Genomic DNA, 17,608 nt, shown 5'->3' with positions numbered 1-17,608 from the left:
TTTAATAGAAACGGAATCAATGACGGATAAAGTCTATTTTACCCAACAAAAAAAAAATTTATTTTTAATTAAATTTTAATTAAAAAAAAAAAAAAAAAAAAAAAAAAAAAATAAAAATTAAAAAAAAAAAAAAAAAAAAAAAAAAAAAAAAAAAAAAAAAAAAAATAAAAAAAAAAAAAAAAAAAAAAAAAAAAAAAAAAAAAAAAAAAAAAAAAAAAAAAAAAAAAAAAAAAAAAAAAAAAAAAAAAAAAAAAAAACTAAAGGGGAAAAAAAAAAAAAAAAAAAAAAAAAAAAAAAAAAAAAAAAAAAAAAAAAGGGGGGGGGGAGGGGAAGGGAAGAAAAAAAAAAAAAAAAAAAAAAAAAAAAAAAAAAAAAAAAAATAAAAAAAAAAAAAAAAACACCCCCATCCTCACCCCAAAAAAAAAAAAAAATAAATTAAAAAAAAAAAAAAAAAAAAAAAAAAAAAAAAAAAAAAAAAAAAAAAAAAAAAAAACCCCCCCCCCCCCCCCCCCCCTGGGGTTTTTTTCTTTTTTTTTTTTTATAAAAAAAAAAAAAAAAAAAAAAAAAAAAAAAAAAAAAAAAAAAAAAAAAAAAAAAAAAAAAAAAAAAAAAAAAAAAAAAAAAAAAAAAAAAAAATCAATGACATCTAAGCACATTAAGCAATTAATCTACCAAGAACGCAACGTAATTTTCTCCTTCGCCCTCTGTTGAGTGATGGATGCGAATTTGGGTCCCAAAGCCAAGAAACAAAAATGTATAAAATCCCTTCGGGAGATAAAAAAAAATTACATGGTGACATTCCTCGTGCTAAGAGGAATCTAATAATTATCCTTAGAATATGCAACATTAGATTTCCGGAAACAATTCAACGTGGGGTTTGTTTGTTGTTAGTTTTTGGTCAATTTGAACAGCAGACGAAATAAAACAAATTGTGCTGGCTATTTCAGTGATCAGTTCCCAGTTATGCCTCTTTGGAAAGTGACAAATCAACCATACTGTTGCTAACTGTCTTGGGATATTACATACAACTTAAACCTTATTCACACCTTGAATAAGAAAAAAGATGGCATTTACATTGTGGGGATTGTTGGAGGCCTCTCTTCTTTTGGTCAATGCTATCTGTATTTTACATGAAGAGAGATTTCTTGCAAAAGGTAAGGCTACTTTAAACCATAACTATGTTTACCGAAGAGAGTTTAAGGCCTTCTCATATCTAAATAAAGATGTCTTTTTCTTTAGTTGGTTGGGGAGGAGAGCAAGTTCAGGCTTATGGAAGTGGACCAAGTGTCAAATCCCAAATCTTAAATCTCATTCGCTCTGTGAGGACTGTTATGAGGAGTAAGTTATACTACTGAGATTTTTTAAAATGTGGTTTTTATTGTGTTTCTGTCATTTTCAGTTCCATTGATATTCATCAACATAGTTGTCATCTTGATGAAATTGGTTTTTGGTTGAAATTTCTAAGAAGTCCCTCTAAATACAAATTTTTGCACGAACTATTTCATTTGATTACTTTAACTGATGACTTTTCATTTTTTTTAGTTGTTATGGTACTTGGATTAGTATAAAGCTCAAAGAAAAAACAATTTTAGTAGTGTATGCAAAAATCTTTCACATTGCTCTTTTACTAAAAGGTCACAGCTCTTTTGCCATTCATGGTGAAAAATCTCAATAATTTTTTTTGCCATGCTGGTTTACTACAAGTCTATAACACAGCAGTCAAAGAAGGGCAAAATAAAAAAAAACAAACTAAAAACATTGGATTGACTTTTACATTATAAATGTACTGGAAAAAATTATTGGCAGTCACCTGTATCATACATTTTGAATGGAATCTATTAAATGGTAGATACTGAAACGTGACGTATACCGAAAAAAAATTAAAAATAAAAAATAAAACATTGTAGTCCGTCTGCCGAACTACCATGTTCAACGTAAATACTCCGACGTCAGGCGTAAAACATATTGATCGAGTCTTTTTCTCTCTGGCTTCCTACTTTCTTTTCCATTTTCCGCTTCCTCAATTCCGAAGCCACCTGTTTGTTCTGTAAAGCATTTCAAATTGGTCGTCTCTCTTTTTCTGCTACGGAAAAGTAGCTTATTACGGCAAAATTAAATTGGATCGCACATTTCATTTGGACAGAAAGCTTATTTGACATCAGCTAATATAGCCCTAACAGGGTGCAAGGTCTAACATATTTATCTTGCTTTGCATTGACCTTTGTTTTTAAAGGATTATTCAACTGGTAATAAGTAAAGGTAAAACACATTTCACTGGCTACACTGGCAATTCAGTAACAAACATGGCTCTGCATCAACAAGCACATATTGTTGTCTTGGGTTCATTCATGACAGATGTTGTAAGGTACATGTCCTAATGAAAATGTTTTGGGGAGAAATGTATTCTAGATTATTTAGTTTAAAAGAAAACTTTTGTTCATGTGTTTCTAGTTATGTCAGCCATCTGCCCAGAGTTGGTGAAACACTGTGTGGTTCTAAGCTTGCCATCTGCTGTGGAGGAAAAGGTGCCAATCAAGCTGTAAGTGCTACTCGTCTTGGAGCGAATACTGCCATTATTGGGAAAGTATGAATATATTTCATTTGCAAGCATAGTTCACCAAAATATTTGTGGTCCTTAATGTTTAAGTTAGGAAATGATTCATTTGGAAAGTCCTACTTGGATGCTCTTAAGAAAGAGCAAATTATTACTGACTTTGTGGGTCTCACATCTGAAGCTTTGACAGGTAATATGATTGTACATAGATTTGTGTAATCTCTTCTGCTTAGGTTAATTAATGTACCTGTGTGAAGGGTTGGCTCAAATAATCGTCGAAGACAGCGGCCAGAATAGTATCGTAATTGTTCCTGGAGCAAATAATTATTTGACAACTCAGGATGTGAATAATTCGAAGGACACGCTTGCCAAAGCAAAAATCATGCTTTCAGTTCTCGAAATTCCATGCGAAACTGTTTTAAGCGGGCTTAAAACTGGCAAATGAGCTTGGAGGTAAACTGTGAACGTTTTAAATCACTGTATGTGCGTGAACCTTAATATACATTGTTGGATTGTAGTTTTCACAATATTAAATGCCGCCCCTGCTGTGGAAAACTTAGAGAAGGATTTCTATGCGCTCGCGGATATTTTCTGTGTCAACGAGACGGAGGTATGTACTAAGTTATGTGTACGCAAAAAAGAAACAGAATATTTAAAACCTACCTCGCCCTGGCAGGCCGAAATGCTCATCGGTCAACCAGTTACAAGCCATGATGAAGCACTATCAGCAGCCCACCGTTTAATGGGAAAAGGATGCAAGAAACACGTACTCGTCACTCTGGGGAAACATGGGGCCCTTTTGCTTTCAAGAAATGACCAAAACGGTTTCCTCGAGCCAGTCTCCGTTACAGCTCCCGAGGTTAAAGCCATCGATACCACGGTGCATTCGAAGTAAGTCATCAGAAAGAGCGCGTTGAACATATTATTTTTCTTAGGGTGCCGGAGATTGCTTTTTGGGAGCGCTTGCTTACTTCCTTGCTTATCATCCAGACTTCCCATTGAGTAAAGCGGTGGTAAATGCGTGCCGTGTTGCGTCAAAGAGTGTTCAAAAGGCCGGCACTCAAACTAGTTTTCCTTACAAGCATGAGCTTGAATGCGATTTATTCGTGTAAAGCTATAGAAGAAAAAACGCATGGTTTTTTAGATAACAGTTTGTTTCATAGTTGCCTTTCTAAGTATTTTGACAACAGAAACGGATGAATTAGTAAAAGCCAAAAATAGCTTTATTTCATCGAAATCTGTGTTGTAAAATTAGAAAGCAAAACGGTACACAGCACGATTTCTCTTGAGTAACGGTGTCATACTGTAGCGAATCATTTTATAAAGGGGACATTGTTATATATATTGATTGTACATACACAAATTCCATGAGCTTCGCGTTAACAACGCGTACCAGGCTTCTTTTGGAGCTTCACAATATTAAGTGAAAAAGTAAAGGATTTAGGATTACCAGGTTGGCTGATGTATACAATATCGTGAACGTACAGTAGAATTATTAAACATAAAAAAATGAATTCTCCGTGCAATTTCCTACGCTGAAGTTCCTTATTCTCTAACGCCAATTGTTCCCAGACTTTTTAAACACTTACCAGTTTGTGGAGCAATCGATGAAAACAGAATTGATTTCGTCAAATAAATTGGAGGACGAACAGGTGTCAAGACCACTAAGGCGATCGCTGTGGCTAAAGATGGGATTACCTGATAATGAAAAATACATATTAGTAAAGATTTTCGCAAATAAGGTAAAAATTGACTGACTGAGCTCCAGTTATTGGCTGGACACGTAATCCAACTGTGTTACTCGGCGAGGTAGTCAAGGACATATCCGAAGAAGTCAGAACTGTGTAACCCAGATCAGTAGGTAATGAAGCATGCTGGCTAGTCTTGACTATAGAGGTGATCTTTCTACTTTGGCTAGGAGACCCGTTCACAGCCTTAATCATTTGGAAATTATTTTACTCAATTAACCAAATTGGCCTTGAATTTTAGAAAGTAAAATGTAGATACCACTATCGACTTTTGTGGAGAAAGAGTTTTGGAATCTAAAGAAGTACTGCAAGCTTCTGGTTCTGTGACATCCGCTTCCGTATTCTGATTAGCGTTGGCACAGGTGGCCATGTGTTTCGGCCAATGGGCTTGCTGGCAGGGGTAATCGCAGTACGCTGTGTTCCAGCAACTAAAAAACCGGCAAAAGTTAAACTTAATCCACGCCATGTGTTTTTTTTTTCTAGTACTAGTACCAATAAAAAATCGCTTCTTGACTGCAATGAGCGCACCACTGCTTCTTCTTGATTTCTTCGATCGCCTTTTGCTTATCCGTTTCGAGTTGACGACGTAGTTCCGAAAGGGCTCTCTGCTTTTCTACCTCGGCAGACGATTGTTGAGCTTCTAAGGTCTTTTTCATTTCAGCAATCTCTTGTTGGTGTAATGAACGAGAACGTTCTAGATCCATTTGTAACTGAGCGATTGTTGCTTCTAAGTTCCCTGCAGAACTCATTTCCTGCATCAATGTCTCCAATGTGTTGCGCACCTATTTCAAACAGAAAAGATGAACATTTCTGTAAACCGCAAATTACAAGATAAATCTGTTGGTACCATCTCCGAAATTTGCTGTGTTCTAGAAGTTAGCTGGGCAGTAAGCGATCCACAATCACCTTTGCTTTGGATGAGCGCCTGAGCTGCCGATGGGGTCGCGCTGGCTGCTGAGGCAAATGCCGGTGTGGTGCGGTTAAACGTGAGCAGTAGTCCACCAGTCCCAAATCCTGATTCTGGCCCAACGGTGTGCATTGTATTCAGCGTAAGCGTATTGTTACCCGTACTACTGGTTGCCGTTGATGATGACGAATTCGTTTGTTTCATCGCAGCAGCGATGGCATTAATGGATGATGTATCAGTCGATCCTGGCTGAAGAATGATACTAGGCTGGGACGCAGGCAATTGTGTCACCGGTCGGACGGTAATCGACGGAATGCGGGATGATGGCGGTTGCTGAGTTGTTGGTCGAGCTATCTCCATACCCAAATGGCGACTGGGAATCGACACCATAGGAGGGACGGCATGTTTCTGTGAGGTTTTTTGCACTGATGGTTGGCTCGAATGGCCAGTTGGGCGTGTTTTTGTAGGGAATGATTTCCGTGCCTTGGCCGTTTGAGTCGGTGCTTTCGCCTTTTGAAGCGCAACAGGATCCACTTCGATTACCATAGGCTGTTCTACAGCTTCGTTCTCCTTAGATCTGCTCCCACCCGTAGGGATCGATCCCACTTTGCGCTTAGGTACAACAGTGATGGATACATTTTCTCCCAGAGCATTCAAGGCCTACAGTAAAAATTTTATATAAAATAACATCTGGATTTCAAACTGAAGTAAACAAAATGCAATACCTGAAGATCGCTGGAGCTAATAGAGCTAGCGCTTGCAACGTCACTGACATGTTTGCTTACAGCTTTTTTCTCATCGCTGTTTATCAAAGTGATCGTGATCGTAGGATCAAGGTACATAGCAGGGTCGAGTTCTTCATCCTGGTCATCGCCAACCAAACGTCTATTAGTTTTGGCATTTGTCTTAGAAGCTGGCATAATTTTCACAGACGATGGCCGATTTGGCATAGTTTTTGGCGTGGATCTAAATTTTTGGGTCGACGGTTTCGAGCCCGGCAGTTTCGAAGGGTTGGGTTTACTACCAGACTTCAGTGTAGATTTCACGGATATTTCAGGTTTGGGTTTTATAGCCACCGGAGGTTTGTAGTTGCCTACAACATTATCGATGGCTAAAGAAATTGAACAAGTCTTGGATCCTGTTATGGAAGAAGCATCATCTTCTTCGTCGTTTTCAACAGGTTCCGTTTTAACCGGTAACATTTCCTTCGATGTCGATGACCTTCGTGGAGGCTGAAGATGATTATTATTGGATTTAAACACGTGTCTTGTTAATATTTTTGTAAAAAATAAAACCATTACCGAAGACAGATGAGGATTTGCTATTTTAATAATTTCACAGGTGGCTTCGCTGCTACTATTGTCGTTGATAGATGCAGACTTAATTCGTATTGGCAAATCATCCGCCGTTTCTCCACTACTCACTTTGGGTGTGGGAACACGTGACGTTTTACTATTTTTGCTCTGTCAAGTTGAAGAAGTCGCCAATAAATTTTGTTTTTTAAGTTTACAAAACGAAGATTATTTTGTACCGTAGGAAGGAACGTATCTACCTTTACCACAACAGTTGATGTTGTATTGGGAATTACTAGTTTGGTGACCGTTATAGGAGCCACGCTCTGGTTCGGGGTTGGTGATACGGAAGTTGAAGTTGAAGTGGGAGTAACAGTTCTTGGAGTGGCAGCTTCTGCACAAGAACGAGGAGCAAGCTGTAACATGGCCAAGAAGTTTCGACCTTCAGAATGATCTTCCGTCCGGTCCCCCTCGGGCAGGTCAGCGTGAGCGGTTAGGTCGTTATCAAGAGGATCTCCTGCATCTGAATCAGAGTTCATTGATTCTGTTTCACCAGATTCTCCTAGTCTGTCAGACTTGCATAGTGAACTTTGCGAATATTCTGATACTTTGTAGCTAAAGAAAAGAAAAAGGAGAAAATAAGAAATTACACCATAACTAAAGCGATACGATTTTGACAAATAAATCAGTTTAGTGGGTACCCAGGAATAAGTTGTTGCAATTGCTCGTCTTCCTTGCTTGGGTTGTATGCTGTGCGTGGCGCCGGGTACGTAAAGGAACCGTAACGTTCGATAAGCTTTTTAATGTGCTCGTCAACTTCTTCAACTGAAGCGATTAAATTTGCCTTCCGCTGATTTTTTAACTGCATGGGCATCTCGCGGCTGCCAAATTGGAAAGTTTAGATTATAGATAAAGCTTAGTTATCTTTTTGTTTCACCTATACAAAAAGCAATCTTTCGCGGGAACCCAGGCGCGATCATGCGCACCAAAAAAACGGACATCCACGTTTCCTTCTTTATTGGCTTTCATTGCTTTAGCCGGCCAATGTGGAAACCCCTAAGAAAAAGGCTATCGATTACTACATTTCCAAGACAACTGCTATGGCTGAATTCACTTTAAGTTTAGCCCAGAGTAGCAAATGAGGCCGTTGACATGGTTCCAGGAACCAGGTCTCTCGTTTGGTGTGAGCATGGACATAGCAATCTGCGCAAGTATCTATTTCTGCCATTTCATGTTTGCAAACCTGCAATTTTCAACTGGACAGTCAGCATTCCGAAAATTTCTTTGTTCAAAATTTTTTACGGTACCTTCATTAATGTTCTGGCTGTACTAGTCAATTTTGAGTGGGACGAATTGAAAATGATGCAGTTATGCAAGATCCATCGGAAATCAGCAAGGAAAGCTCTTGTAGAAGCATAAGATTTCCGAGAAATTTTTTCCTCTAGCTGGCTGATGTCTACTGGACTAACAATATATTCAGTGTAGTGAGGGAATTCTTCGGTGTCAACAGGTTTAAAAAAAGGTTGCGCGTCAGCCACCGATTTTATTCGCTCCATAGCGAAATTGAGCATTACGGTGAGTTGATCCATATCGAGTTGGTTATGTTTTTCGGCATTACGCACCGAGCCACATTCCGTGCATACCCAATTAGGTGGAATGGGGGACTGAAGTTGAACGCATCGTTGATGAAACACGCGCGGACACTGCCTGCACTCTAGTACCTAATCAGTATTACGTAAAACAGTTAGATTGGATAGTAGAATTATCACTAACGTTAAATGAAAATAAACGGAACTTCCATACCTGTCCATCCATGTGACAAGCCCAACAGAAAGTGTCATGGCGCGTAAACGACTTGCTCTGCAATTCCATAAAGTGGCTTCCAACTTTAGTCGTCAACGGGGTATTTGCTATTAATCTAGATGAAAATTTAAAAAAAAAAAAATAAAACTTCTCTTCGGGGCACAACCTTTGTCCTATTTACTTTTTGCTTTTTTTGTCTTGTACTGGAGACGTATGAGGAGAATTAACCGAATCCAAGCCACCCGTATCCTCCCATTTGCGCTTTGTGGCTTGATGTTCCACTTTTACATGCTCCACCTCACTGGTTGCACTTCGGACGTACGAGTCCATAGAGCTTTTCACAGCTATTTGGTATTTGTGCATGAAAGACCTGGAACACAAAAATTAACTAAATAATTCATATTTCCAATAAAAAAGTATAAATTAGAAATATAACAAAATGTTTTACTTTTGCTTTGCGATTATTTCAGGATTGATTTGTGATCGTGTAGTGCGTCCTACAGTGGACGGGACATCGTTCGGAGATGGGCTGATAGGTAGCTTAGTCCTGCTGGATCTCCTCAGGGCTGCTGATGGGGTACCTTGTAGTTTGCTGCTAGATTTATAGCAAAAATAACACATGTTTACTGTTCACAACTGTTTGGCATGGCAAAAGAGTTCTTTGCATATTGGCCCATTACTTATTTTAAAGAATGGCTGGTAAAGATTGAAAAAAAAACTTACTTTTGGTTTTGGTCTCCTTTACCATTCTGACCCTGCAGATCATCTTCATGTTGTTCTATTTCGACATAACCTAAAACACTTTCAACATTCTTGCACTCATCTTTCAGCATTGAACCATGGTTAGCCATGAGTCCTGGTGGTGCCTCCTCATCATCTGATGTTTCTCCTGCTGTGCAATCATCCTTTCCAAGCCTTTGATTTCCAGCACCATCTGAATCTATTAATTCTGGCATTTCTTCATCCTCTACTTCTTCACCTTCCTCTGCACTATCTACATCAGCATCTTCAGCTATGTGCAGACTTTGTACTTCATCATCAAGGTGGTCCTTGCTATCTCCATTCATTTCAGGAGAATCTTCAGAGTGTGAAAGGATATTGAAACTTTCACAGGTAGAGGCCACATTTTCTGCAGGCTCACTAAATTCACTATTCAGTCTGTTGGGCATTAAATCAACATCCTCCATGGCTCTGTCAATCGAGGATTCATTGGTGACACCAGCAATTTCAGCGCTGTTCATTCCAGGGAAGCAGCAGAAATTTTTTTTCCTTGACCCTTAATGAGTTTAGTTAGTAGTTCAACAAATGTTATGCTCCTAAACGGAAAATGAACGTAAATTTTATCAAGCATACCATTGAGGACTGACCTTCCTATGCTTCGTAGATACACCGCTAGAGTAAGCGGAATCCGGAGAGGATTTTCAGTCAAACAAGCTCCTCCCACAGGCTATATTTCTGTTCCAGCGTTGATGCTGGAAACCAGAAAAATGCTAGAAAGTGTAAGGGCAATAGCGACAGTTTATGCTTCTAAAACAAACCTACTGATTAAAAACGTGTCGCAAATCTGCAATCCAGTCAGAAATACGCGATAGAATTCTGGGTTTCGCCTTTCGCCAGATTTATTACAGCTACAGACTGTACACACCGGTCTGAGTCCAGCAAACGGCAGCGTTGTCAATTATTGAAAAGAAGTCTCGAAAGTGTTCTCCATATCTTCTATATTCTACAAATTGCAACATCAATGCATCAATGTTTACCTTTTCGTTCGGTGGATTGGAAGGCTGTCTGATTTATTAACCCATCCGAAATGAAACTATAGCGGTCTTCAAAATTTCTGAAAGAACTGGTTTTAAAACTCGTTAAGGCTTTATCGATTAATTGCGCGCGCATCTCTTATAAAAAATCATTGACAGAAAACAGTGAAAGGCAAGGTGTCTTAACGTAAAAAGATTTAAATTTTCTAACACTTTTCTAAATTGCTTTTTTCAAAGGTTGGAGGCCTGAAATGGAGTTTGCACATCTTATAAAATCACCTAGGGTTGAAAAGGTATTAGTTCACCGCCCACTTAACAAGTCTGCTGAAGGGGTGCTATGTATTACTGGACACCACCTTATTTTCTCTGCTGGAGGAGAGAGTCCTGATGAATTCTGGGTATTACTAGTATTTTTCACCAAAGGTTTTTAAATATCTGGTTTTTCATTGTTATAGTTGATTCACAGAATAATAGATTTGGTAGAAAGAAAACCCAACACCCCTCCAGCTGTAGGAGGCACCCTGGTACTCAAGTGCAAAGACTTCTCTGTTATCAGCTTTGATTTCCAGAATACAGAAGAGTTGAACAATGTTTCAGCTTCGTTGGATTGCTTGTCATCTATAGGTACTTTTCTATGTTTATGATGTTTTCCTTCCTTTTTTCCTTTCAACCTGCTAATGAAACATTTTTTTATTGCAGAAAATCAGTCACTCTACTATCCCTTCTTCTATCAACCAGCTTATACTGCAATAGAAGATGGGTGGACAGCATTTAGGCCCGAAGTTGAATTTTCCAAACTAGTCATGCAACAACAGGAAGACTGGAGAATTTCATATGCCAATAAAGAATATGCAATCTGTTCTTCATACCCCTCTGCCGTTGTAGTCCCAAAAGCTGTGGACGATGATGTCTTAATAGCTGCTGCATCGTTCAGAGTTGGAGGACGATTTCCAGTCCTGTCCTATAGGCATGAAGGAGGAGTAAGTGGTTTAGTTCCAACCTTTGGCAGGCTTCAATTTGATCCAATACTGGTCATCTGTTTAGGCGGTGATGATGCGAAGCAGTCAGCCTCCTTCGGGACCAAACGTCAAACGTTGCCGTGAAGATGAAAAACTCCTTAACAGTGTATTAAAACCAGGAATGCGTGGATACATTATTGACACTCGCCATCAGAGCACAACTCCCACGCCTAAAGTATTGAGAAGATTCCTAATTCGCGAGTCCGAATCTCATGCTAATATCTTTCAATTGTGTTATACAGTCTAAAGGATCAGGGGGTTTTGAGATCGAATCTCACTATCCACAATGGCGCCGAATCCATAAGCCCATCGAAAGACTTCAATCTTTACTTGAATCTCTATCCAAACTTGTTGAAGGTAATTGAATATTGTAGAAGGGAAGTTGGATAACAGTTTACTAATTTTTGCAATTTCCTAGCCTGCTTAGACACTGGCAGTTCTATGGATAAGTGGTTGTCGCGCCTAGAATCTTCCCAGTGGCTCTCCTACGTTAAAGAGACTATGAACTGTGCTTGTTTGGTTTCTCAGTGCATTGATCAAGAAACTGCTGCCGTGTTGCTGCATGGAGGGGAAGGTCTTGATTCGACTTTGGCCGTTTCAGCTCTCGCTCAAGTCATCCTTAGTCCAGATTCAAGAACCGTTCACGGGTATCATAGTTTCTTGAAGCATCCAGGCCATTGAGTATATTAACTTTATTTAATTATTTTTGCTTCAGATTCGAGGCCTTGATTGAGCGTGAATGGATTCAGGCAGGTTATCCATTCGTACTACGCCACCACCGCTCAGCTTTAAGTAACACAGTCTCAAGAAACAAGGAAAATGCACCCACATTTTTGTTGTTTATTGATTGCACGTGGCAAATTATGCAGCAGTTTCCATGCAGTTTTGAATTCAACGAAGGATTTCTCCTTCAGTTGGCTCGACATTCTTACTGGTCTCAATTCGGTAATAGTGATACTAATAACTGTCATATCGTCGCTTGGAAGCTTATGAATTGTGCCTTTAATTGGTGACAGGTACGTTCCTGGGAAACAATGAATTAGATCGTCATCAGATGCAATTGTCAAATAAGACGGTTAGTCTATGGTCGCATCTTAATCGACCAGAAATACTTCGGTCTTTCTTGAACCCTCTGTACGAGCCCAACAACCGCGTTATTTGGCCTTCAGTTGCTCCTATGAGCGTGGTATATTAACATATCTCACTTCAATCATCTTTGGAATGGTTTTGACATAAGATATTTTGAAAAGTAACTCGGTATTTTGTCTCAATTGACGCAGAGCTTGTGGCCAGCCATGTATCTCTCCTATGTAGTGGAACCTAGGATTTACGACGATGCTTGGCGTGACATTGCTGCAATTTGTGAGCAGGATAAAGAGTTGCGCTCTAAAGCTCAACGACTTCGTCGTCAACTGATTGATTTGGAACGTGATGCCATTTCCAAGGGTCTTCTCGACAGTCCCAGCAGTATAGGGACAGTCTTCGATTAAAATTCAAATTTGTCTGCTCTTTTTTATCTTGGTTATGAGCAACATTAAAAAGAATTTGAAACATAGAATTGAAGTTTCAATATCTCGATGTATAGCTGTCATGCCCTAATCAAACGATATCTATATTCATCAATCATCATTCATTCCATGGACGCACGAATTTTACAATTTCTTAACCGAAAAATACCTACATGGCTGTTTTTTTTAAGTGCAGTGAGCGTTTTGAGTAAATCCAAGGGAGATGCACGATATGTTCAAGGTAAAGGAACGTTGTTGACCTTTTAGCGTTTCATCGTGATGAAATAGTCGTATCTGAAACCAGTTTTATTATCTTTTAGGGGAATCTTTATATTTAGGACATCAAGCAAGAATCTGGAGAACAAAGGAAACTTGTCCCCTGTAGTTTCCTCAGGTATGATGCATCCGGCATGGGCGTCATTCCCCATTTGCTCCACTCAACAAAGAGAACAATCATTGGTTGTAGAGAAAGTCCCCCGGGCTATTCCACTTCTTTTTCAAGCTTTTGTACAAAATAATGCATTGCTTTAGGCTTTTTTTGTAGGGGGGAAATTTAAGAGACCCTTTCTAAAAATCCTTCTTGCGCCTATTTTTCTTTTTCAACGGTCTCTTTTTGACATGTGAACAAAGACCCATTCGAACAGGTAGATCTTCGTGATAAAATATGAAAATTACCTTTAAAAAAATAGGGGAGAAAACAGGTGGTCGTGGTGATGTGTATAGAAAGCTTGGGTAGAAACACGAAAGAAAATTCGAAGCCAGTAAACAGAGGAAGAGAACGTGTATAGATACGAAATGGTAAGCTTTCTCAAGGACAGCGCCTTGAGGAAGACGCCGTTCCTTCTCGTTCCCTTCTCCCGCTTTTTTCTGGCCTCGAAACTTACGCGCACGCCTCTTTCTGCAGCGATGCTAACTCTCTCTTTTCTGTATCCAACAAGTTTTCCTTGTATTTCCAAGCCGTTACAAGAAGCGAACAATAAAGCAACCGAGTGACATGGGCAAATCAAAGACTGAAACGGATGAAATACCAACTACGTCACTGGATGAGTGTGGATCTAGTCATGAATGTCGAATGCCAAATAAAGTTAACATGGACCAGACACACAATCATCCGGCAACAAGTGGTGTCGAGACTTGAAGACTTCTACAGTTGCTGCTAAAAGACGATGCCGAGAGAGTTGTTGGCAGCATGTTGCTTCTTCCTGCTCGGACGGAGCGTCACTAAAAAAAGTGGGCCACGGAAACCGATGCGCGCCAAAGAGAAAGAAAGAAAGAGAAGGAAAATTCTCCCTAGAAATCGGGGCCGTCTAGGGCCGACGATGACGACGAAACAACTGCCAAGCACCACTCGCCTTCTACTTCTTCTTCTTCCTAGTTCCCAACCCCTATTTTTTTCTTCTCCTCCTTTTTGAAAGAAAGAAAAAAAAGCTTCTTTAGCTAGTAACAAACAAAAAAGCTCTATGAGAAAAAAGACGGCTCTGTGGCGCGCTCGAAAAGCTAAACTAACCCGCCTTTCCTTGTTGGTCATTGGTCGAAATTCCGAAATGGCGGCTAACCAAACCTTTTCGCTTGAGGCAATACTTTATCCGTGACGCACGCTCCTACAGAAAAGGGGGAAGGGGGGTTTAAGATCTCTGCTTCTATAGACTCGACATCTTTGTCGAAAAAAAAAAAAGAAAAAAAGATTTTTCCCCCTGTAACTTCTCGAATAACTTTTCACCGCAATGCTCAATTTTTTGTAACTGAATTTGATTTGACACCGCGTATTTTTATGTATAATGTAGAGAAAGCGCTGCAGTTCAACAGAAATATTTGTTTCCGTTTGGACACATGTAATGATAATGATTGAAACAGCAGCCCGCATGTCGACTAAAAGTTGACGAACGCTCCGATTGAGACTAAATCGACCGGAAAAAGGAAAACATGTGGGTCAAGCTAAAATAACTAACAAAGAACCCAATTCACCATAAACAGCGGTGGTTGCGCATCAAAAGAATCGTTAAATACCCGCCCCAGTTTAGAAGTTACAATTTTTAGCACGTGATTTACTCTTGAAGCTCATGCATGGCAGCCATTACTACGATTACTTTTTATCGCGCTGTGTGTTGAAAAGCCGAAGGGTTCGAAGAGGGGGATTTGGAGGTCGACATTCTTGTTTTCTTCTTTTTGTGTTTCCTTGCTCTGTTAGGAAGAAATGTTAGCGAGGAAGAAGAGCTTCAAGCCAAAATATAATTATAAAACCATCAGTCAATCAGTTTCCTGCTTGTTGTGGAATTTTAGCCTGAAACCACAAAAAAAGGTGTTTCCATCAAATGGAATTAAATTACACGATCGATTTTTCCGCTTGAAAGAATCGATCCGTTTGGCAGACGACGATATTTGGAGAAAAGAAAAGAAAATACAGAAATGTTTCATTGTACGAAAATTTTAAATAAATGTCCTGTAACACCAGTTTTAACCCGTTGCCGGTCATCTTTTGCAAAATTTCAAGAATGGTAACTATTTTTTACGATTGTGTAATGAGTTAATGACTACTTACGAATGTGTGCTTTTGACCATAAGGTACCGCGATCTGTGGACTCCCCAACTACCGGCTCCGCCTTTCAAACACGTGTGCCAAATCGGTGGTAATTGCGTATTCATAACATTTATGTTGCATTTTTTTTTACCCATTCAAAAGTGGTAATATGAATACAGACCCAACATTAAGACTGAAAGCTGGAGATGTGCCTCTTGAAGAACTTAGTTCTGATCGGATGAAGCATATTCTTCTAGTTTTGAGAAGTGTGATGAAAAACTATAAATCAGTTGGGATTTCAGCCCCACAGATTGGAATTCCTTTAAGAATTATGATGATTGAAATTCCAGAATATGTAGTACAACATTTTGGTCCAGAAGTTTGTAAAACACGTGAAATTTTCACTACCCCTTTCAGGGTAGGAAGCATGAATACCAATCTATGCCAATCATTTTTATAATTGCTTGTTTTTATAGGTATTTATTAACCCAGTAATGGAAATAAAAGATTTTAAGCAAACTCTTTTTCCTGAAGCATGTGAAAGCCTCAAGGGGATGAGTGCCTTGGTACCCAGATATAGAGGAGTGCATCTTAAGGTAAATGTGCTTTTCTGTCCATGTTTGTTGTGGTCATTAATCTCGTTCGAATCAATATTCAGGGATATGAATACGATGGATCTCCGACGGAATGTGATGTAACAGGCTGGGCGGCAAGAATAATTCAACATGAAATGGATCATCTGAATGGCCGTATTTACACTGATATAATGGAATGCAAGTCTCTGCAAGTAGATCTTTGGAAAACGATTAACGCCAAAAAAGGAAATGTCTTCGTTAAATATAACAAATGAGTCACTGAAATGTTTACAGAGGAACATTAAATATATTACATTGTATGTTGTACAGTACTGTATGTACATGCCAAGCATCTCAACATTTTTTTGACAACATAGCACGACTTACTTTCGATCCACTCGGTCGCCCTAGCACAGCACACATGTACTCGCCTGCATCGATTAGCTTACTCAGATCAACTCCTGTATCTATGCCAAGCCCGTGTAACATGTAGACAACTTCCTCCGATGCTACATTACCTGATGCTCCCTTCGCATATGGACATCCGCCTAATCCACCAACAGATGAATCTACGACAGCTATCCCCATCTTCAAAAGACAATTCGTATTTCAATTCTAAGGTCAATCGTAGCTGAAAATATTTTGATTTACGTCAATTCCTCTTAAGATGTTAGCCAAAGCTTGCCCGTAAGTGTCGTGGCAATGGAGTGCTAGCTTCTCAACGGGAATATGCTTCGTGACTTCCTTTAACATTTTGCTGATAGACCCAGGAGTTCCTACTCCAATTGTGTCCCCTAAGGAAACTTCATAGCAACCGACGTCGAATAATGCTTCAGCAACCTTAAGGAAACAACCGGTGGTTATCCAATGAAAGGCTAGACATAATTTTAGTCGAAGAAACAATAGAGAAAATACTTTGGCAACAGCGGAGGGTGCAATGGAACCCTCGTATGGGCATCCAACTACACAGGACACGTATCCACGAATACGTATTCCATGCTTCTTCGCCTCATTCACAACTTCTTTAAACCTTTGAATACTTTCTTCTACAGTGCAGTTGATGTTCTTTCGACTAAAAGATTCTGACGCAGCACCAAAAACAGCTACTTCTTTAGCCCCTACCTTAATCTGTTAACAAACATGTGAGAGTTTGTCAAAACATCTTAAATGTTCTAGTGCGTAAAACAATCACATTCTATGATTCAAGAACTTACTGCAGCATTCAAACCCAAAACATTTGGAGTGAGAACAGGATAGCTGACATCAGGGTACTTTTTAATCCCCATGAATACTTCTGAGTGGTCTGCCATTTGAGGAACCCATTTTGGTGACACAAAACTAGGAACGTTGTTTTCTTATCTAATATGTTATAGAGATATAGAGATTTCGGCATGTACCTGGTAACCTCTATAGATTTTAGTCCGGCATCTGATAATTTGTTAATGAATTGAATCTTCGTGGAAGTTGGTACGACATGTTTCTCATTTTGTAAACCATCCCTCGGCCCAACTTCAACGATCCTAACAGAAGTCCTGTTTGGGCTAGTTTTCTAATGAAACAAAACAATAAATTACTTCCTCTTAAATTTGAGTTGTATCACATACGCTGAAATATCGAAAAATGGACCTGTTCGAAACAATTTTTTTAAACATATTTTTTTATTGTTTCACTGTTTTGTTTGCACGATTACTATGTTTACTTCTTTCTTTCTTCTAGTTTTTAGTCTGCTACCTCATTAGTTAGACTAGATGCAAAGTCTAAGGGTTGCGCTAGCAACGTGTTTACGTCTCTTTTACTCACTGAAATTTGAGCGGAAAAGGATTTCGACTTTTAACTTTTTAGCCCTGCCTATACTGCAATTTTCAACCAGTGCTGAAGAATGAAGAACAAAATTTAGTCAACTGTTCAATGACTTAAAGTCAGTTTAACT

At 39.0% G+C, this 17,608-nt stretch overlaps 6 protein-coding genes and 1 non-coding gene across 17 annotated transcripts in view; 5 read left to right on the top strand and 2 right to left on the bottom strand.

Annotated features, from left to right (window-relative positions):
• LOC116931156 overlaps nucleotides 1-17,608 on the top strand; it is a 97,361-nt gene that overhangs the window by 21,146 nt on the left and 58,607 nt on the right. The window lies entirely within an intron of this gene.
• On the top strand, nucleotides 713-1,496 carry LOC116931154 (immediate early response 3-interacting protein 1). 2 transcript variants are annotated; one of them, XM_032938690.2, is made up of 4 exons: nucleotides 713-870; nucleotides 948-1,154; nucleotides 1,240-1,338; nucleotides 1,400-1,496. In XM_032938690.2, the coding sequence occupies exons 2-4, from the start codon at nucleotides 1,064-1,066 to the stop codon at nucleotides 1,453-1,455; spliced, it is 246 nt and encodes an 81-aa protein (XP_032794581.1). In that variant the 5' UTR covers nucleotides 713-870; nucleotides 948-1,063; the 3' UTR covers nucleotides 1,456-1,496. The 2 variants fall into 2 exon arrangements, with proteins under 2 accessions (XP_032794581.1, XP_032794580.1); XM_032938689.2 differs by having other exon boundaries at nucleotides 715-875.
• LOC116931130 (ribokinase) lies at nucleotides 1,960-3,926 on the top strand. Its single transcript, XM_045178965.1, is given in 9 exon segments — nucleotides 1,960-2,188; nucleotides 2,260-2,365; nucleotides 2,452-2,584; nucleotides 2,648-2,744; nucleotides 2,812-2,978; nucleotides 2,980-3,007; nucleotides 3,073-3,164; nucleotides 3,231-3,434; nucleotides 3,490-3,926. Coding segments are annotated over 8 exon segments (960 nt in total). The 5' UTR covers nucleotides 1,960-2,188; nucleotides 2,260-2,303; the 3' UTR covers nucleotides 3,667-3,926.
• Nucleotides 3,856-9,980, bottom strand: LOC116931091 (protein kinase C-binding protein 1). 7 transcript variants are annotated; one of them, XM_032938594.2, is made up of 18 exons: nucleotides 9,847-9,980; nucleotides 9,658-9,776; nucleotides 9,028-9,580; nucleotides 8,753-8,899; nucleotides 8,486-8,674; nucleotides 8,305-8,419; nucleotides 7,809-8,222; nucleotides 7,616-7,744; nucleotides 7,439-7,557; nucleotides 7,203-7,382; nucleotides 6,741-7,116; nucleotides 6,511-6,672; nucleotides 5,935-6,441; nucleotides 5,150-5,869; nucleotides 4,795-5,084; nucleotides 4,562-4,730; nucleotides 4,313-4,488; nucleotides 3,856-4,252 (listed from the first exon to the last, which is right to left on the bottom strand). In XM_032938594.2, exons 3-18 carry the CDS (start codon nucleotides 9,543-9,545, stop codon nucleotides 4,249-4,251), a joined length of 4,215 nt encoding a protein of 1,404 aa, XP_032794485.2. In that variant the 5' UTR covers nucleotides 9,546-9,580; nucleotides 9,658-9,776; nucleotides 9,847-9,980; the 3' UTR covers nucleotides 3,856-4,248. The 7 variants fall into 7 exon arrangements, with proteins under 7 accessions (XP_032794485.2, XP_032794490.2, XP_032794488.2 ...); XM_032938599.2 differs by having other exon boundaries at nucleotides 8,753-8,896; XM_032938597.2 differs by having other exon boundaries at nucleotides 9,672-9,776.
• On the top strand, nucleotides 10,052-12,632 carry LOC116931110 (myotubularin-related protein 9). 3 transcript variants are annotated; one of them, XM_045178958.1, is made up of 10 exons: nucleotides 10,052-10,235; nucleotides 10,296-10,456; nucleotides 10,514-10,682; nucleotides 10,758-11,038; nucleotides 11,103-11,252; nucleotides 11,320-11,434; nucleotides 11,496-11,724; nucleotides 11,793-12,022; nucleotides 12,094-12,263; nucleotides 12,358-12,632. In XM_045178958.1, exons 2-10 carry the CDS (start codon nucleotides 10,310-10,312, stop codon nucleotides 12,565-12,567), a joined length of 1,701 nt encoding a protein of 566 aa, XP_045034893.1. In that variant the 5' UTR covers nucleotides 10,052-10,235; nucleotides 10,296-10,309; the 3' UTR covers nucleotides 12,568-12,632. The 3 variants fall into 3 exon arrangements, with proteins under 3 accessions (XP_045034893.1, XP_032794513.2, XP_045034894.1); XM_032938622.2 differs by having other exon boundaries at nucleotides 10,053-10,230; XM_045178959.1 differs by lacking the exon at nucleotides 10,052-10,235 and having other exon boundaries at nucleotides 10,315-10,456; nucleotides 10,525-10,682.
• On the top strand, nucleotides 14,524-16,010 carry LOC116931138 (peptide deformylase, mitochondrial). 2 transcript variants are annotated; one of them, XM_032938670.2, is made up of 5 exons: nucleotides 14,524-15,080; nucleotides 15,148-15,212; nucleotides 15,266-15,521; nucleotides 15,580-15,699; nucleotides 15,762-16,010. In XM_032938670.2, the coding sequence occupies exons 1-5, from the start codon at nucleotides 15,021-15,023 to the stop codon at nucleotides 15,951-15,953; spliced, it is 693 nt and encodes a 230-aa protein (XP_032794561.2). In that variant the 5' UTR covers nucleotides 14,524-15,020; the 3' UTR covers nucleotides 15,954-16,010. The 2 variants fall into 2 exon arrangements, with proteins under 2 accessions (XP_032794561.2, XP_032794560.2); XM_032938669.2 differs by having other exon boundaries at nucleotides 14,544-15,080; nucleotides 15,283-15,521.
• Nucleotides 15,966-17,436, bottom strand: LOC116931131 (hydroxymethylglutaryl-CoA lyase, mitochondrial). The gene is made up of 6 exons (XM_032938657.2): nucleotides 17,283-17,436; nucleotides 17,076-17,227; nucleotides 16,893-17,016; nucleotides 16,594-16,806; nucleotides 16,330-16,518; nucleotides 15,966-16,266 (listed from the first exon to the last, which is right to left on the bottom strand). Exons 1-6 carry the CDS (start codon nucleotides 17,328-17,330, stop codon nucleotides 16,033-16,035), a joined length of 960 nt encoding a protein of 319 aa, XP_032794548.2. The 5' UTR covers nucleotides 17,331-17,436; the 3' UTR covers nucleotides 15,966-16,032.

Source organism: Daphnia magna, linkage group LG9, assembly GCF_020631705.1.
Source record: "Daphnia magna isolate NIES linkage group LG9, ASM2063170v1.1, whole genome shotgun sequence".
In the NCBI taxonomy this organism is placed as follows: Eukaryota; Metazoa; Arthropoda; class Branchiopoda; order Diplostraca; family Daphniidae; genus Daphnia; species Daphnia magna.
Note: the sequence above shows the minus strand (reverse complement) of the source record. Positions and strands in the feature narration are given on the sequence as shown.

What these genes read in the sequence shown, in the direction of transcription:
- LOC116931154 (XM_032938690.2), top strand. Translation starts at nt 1,064, where the DNA reads ATGGCATTTACATTGTGGGGATTGTTGGAGGCCTCTCTTCTTTTGGTC. An exon ending in AGAGAGATTTCTTGCAAAAG is followed by an intron (nt 1,155 to 1,239) that starts GTAAGGCTACTT and finishes CTTTTTCTTTAG; the next exon opens with TTGGTTGGGGAGGAGAGCAA. An exon ending in TGTGAGGACTGTTATGAGGA is followed by an intron (nt 1,339 to 1,399) that starts GTAAGTTATACT and finishes TGTCATTTTCAG; the next exon opens with TTCCATTGATATTCATCAAC.
- LOC116931110 (XM_045178958.1), top strand. Translation starts at nt 10,310, where the DNA reads ATGGAGTTTGCACATCTTATAAAATCACCTAGGGTTGAAAAGGTATTA. An exon ending in GGATTGCTTGTCATCTATAG is followed by an intron (nt 10,683 to 10,757) that starts GTACTTTTCTAT and finishes TTTTTATTGCAG; the next exon opens with AAAATCAGTCACTCTACTAT. An exon ending in GATTCAAGAACCGTTCACGG is followed by an intron (nt 11,725 to 11,792) that starts GTATCATAGTTT and finishes TTTTTGCTTCAG; the next exon opens with ATTCGAGGCCTTGATTGAGC.
- LOC116931138 (XM_032938669.2), top strand. Translation starts at nt 14,992, where the DNA reads ATGTTTCATTGTACGAAAATTTTAAATAAATGTCCTGTAACACCAGTT. An exon ending in TTTGCAAAATTTCAAGAATG is followed by an intron (nt 15,081 to 15,147) that starts GTAACTATTTTT and finishes TTTGACCATAAG; the next exon opens with GTACCGCGATCTGTGGACTC. An exon ending in ATAGAGGAGTGCATCTTAAG is followed by an intron (nt 15,700 to 15,761) that starts GTAAATGTGCTT and finishes ATCAATATTCAG; the next exon opens with GGATATGAATACGATGGATC.
- LOC116931131 (XM_032938657.2), bottom strand. Translation starts at nt 17,330, where the DNA reads ATGTTTAAAAAAATTGTTTCGAACAGGTCCATTTTTCGATATTTCAGC. An exon ending in CACCCTCCGCTGTTGCCAAA is followed by an intron (nt 16,519 to 16,593) that starts GTATTTTCTCTA and finishes TGTTTCCTTAAG; the next exon opens with GTTGCTGAAGCATTATTCGA. An exon ending in ACATCTTAAGAGGAATTGAC is followed by an intron (nt 16,267 to 16,329) that starts GTAAATCAAAAT and finishes TGTCTTTTGAAG; the next exon opens with ATGGGGATAGCTGTCGTAGA.
- LOC116931091 (XM_032938594.2), bottom strand. Translation starts at nt 9,545, where the DNA reads ATGAACAGCGCTGAAATTGCTGGTGTCACCAATGAATCCTCGATTGAC. An exon ending in CAGCCAGAACATTAATGAAG is followed by an intron (nt 7,745 to 7,808) that starts GTACCGTAAAAA and finishes TGAAAATTGCAG; the next exon opens with GTTTGCAAACATGAAATGGC. An exon ending in TAGATACGTTCCTTCCTACG is followed by an intron (nt 6,673 to 6,740) that starts GTACAAAATAAT and finishes TCAACTTGACAG; the next exon opens with AGCAAAAATAGTAAAACGTC.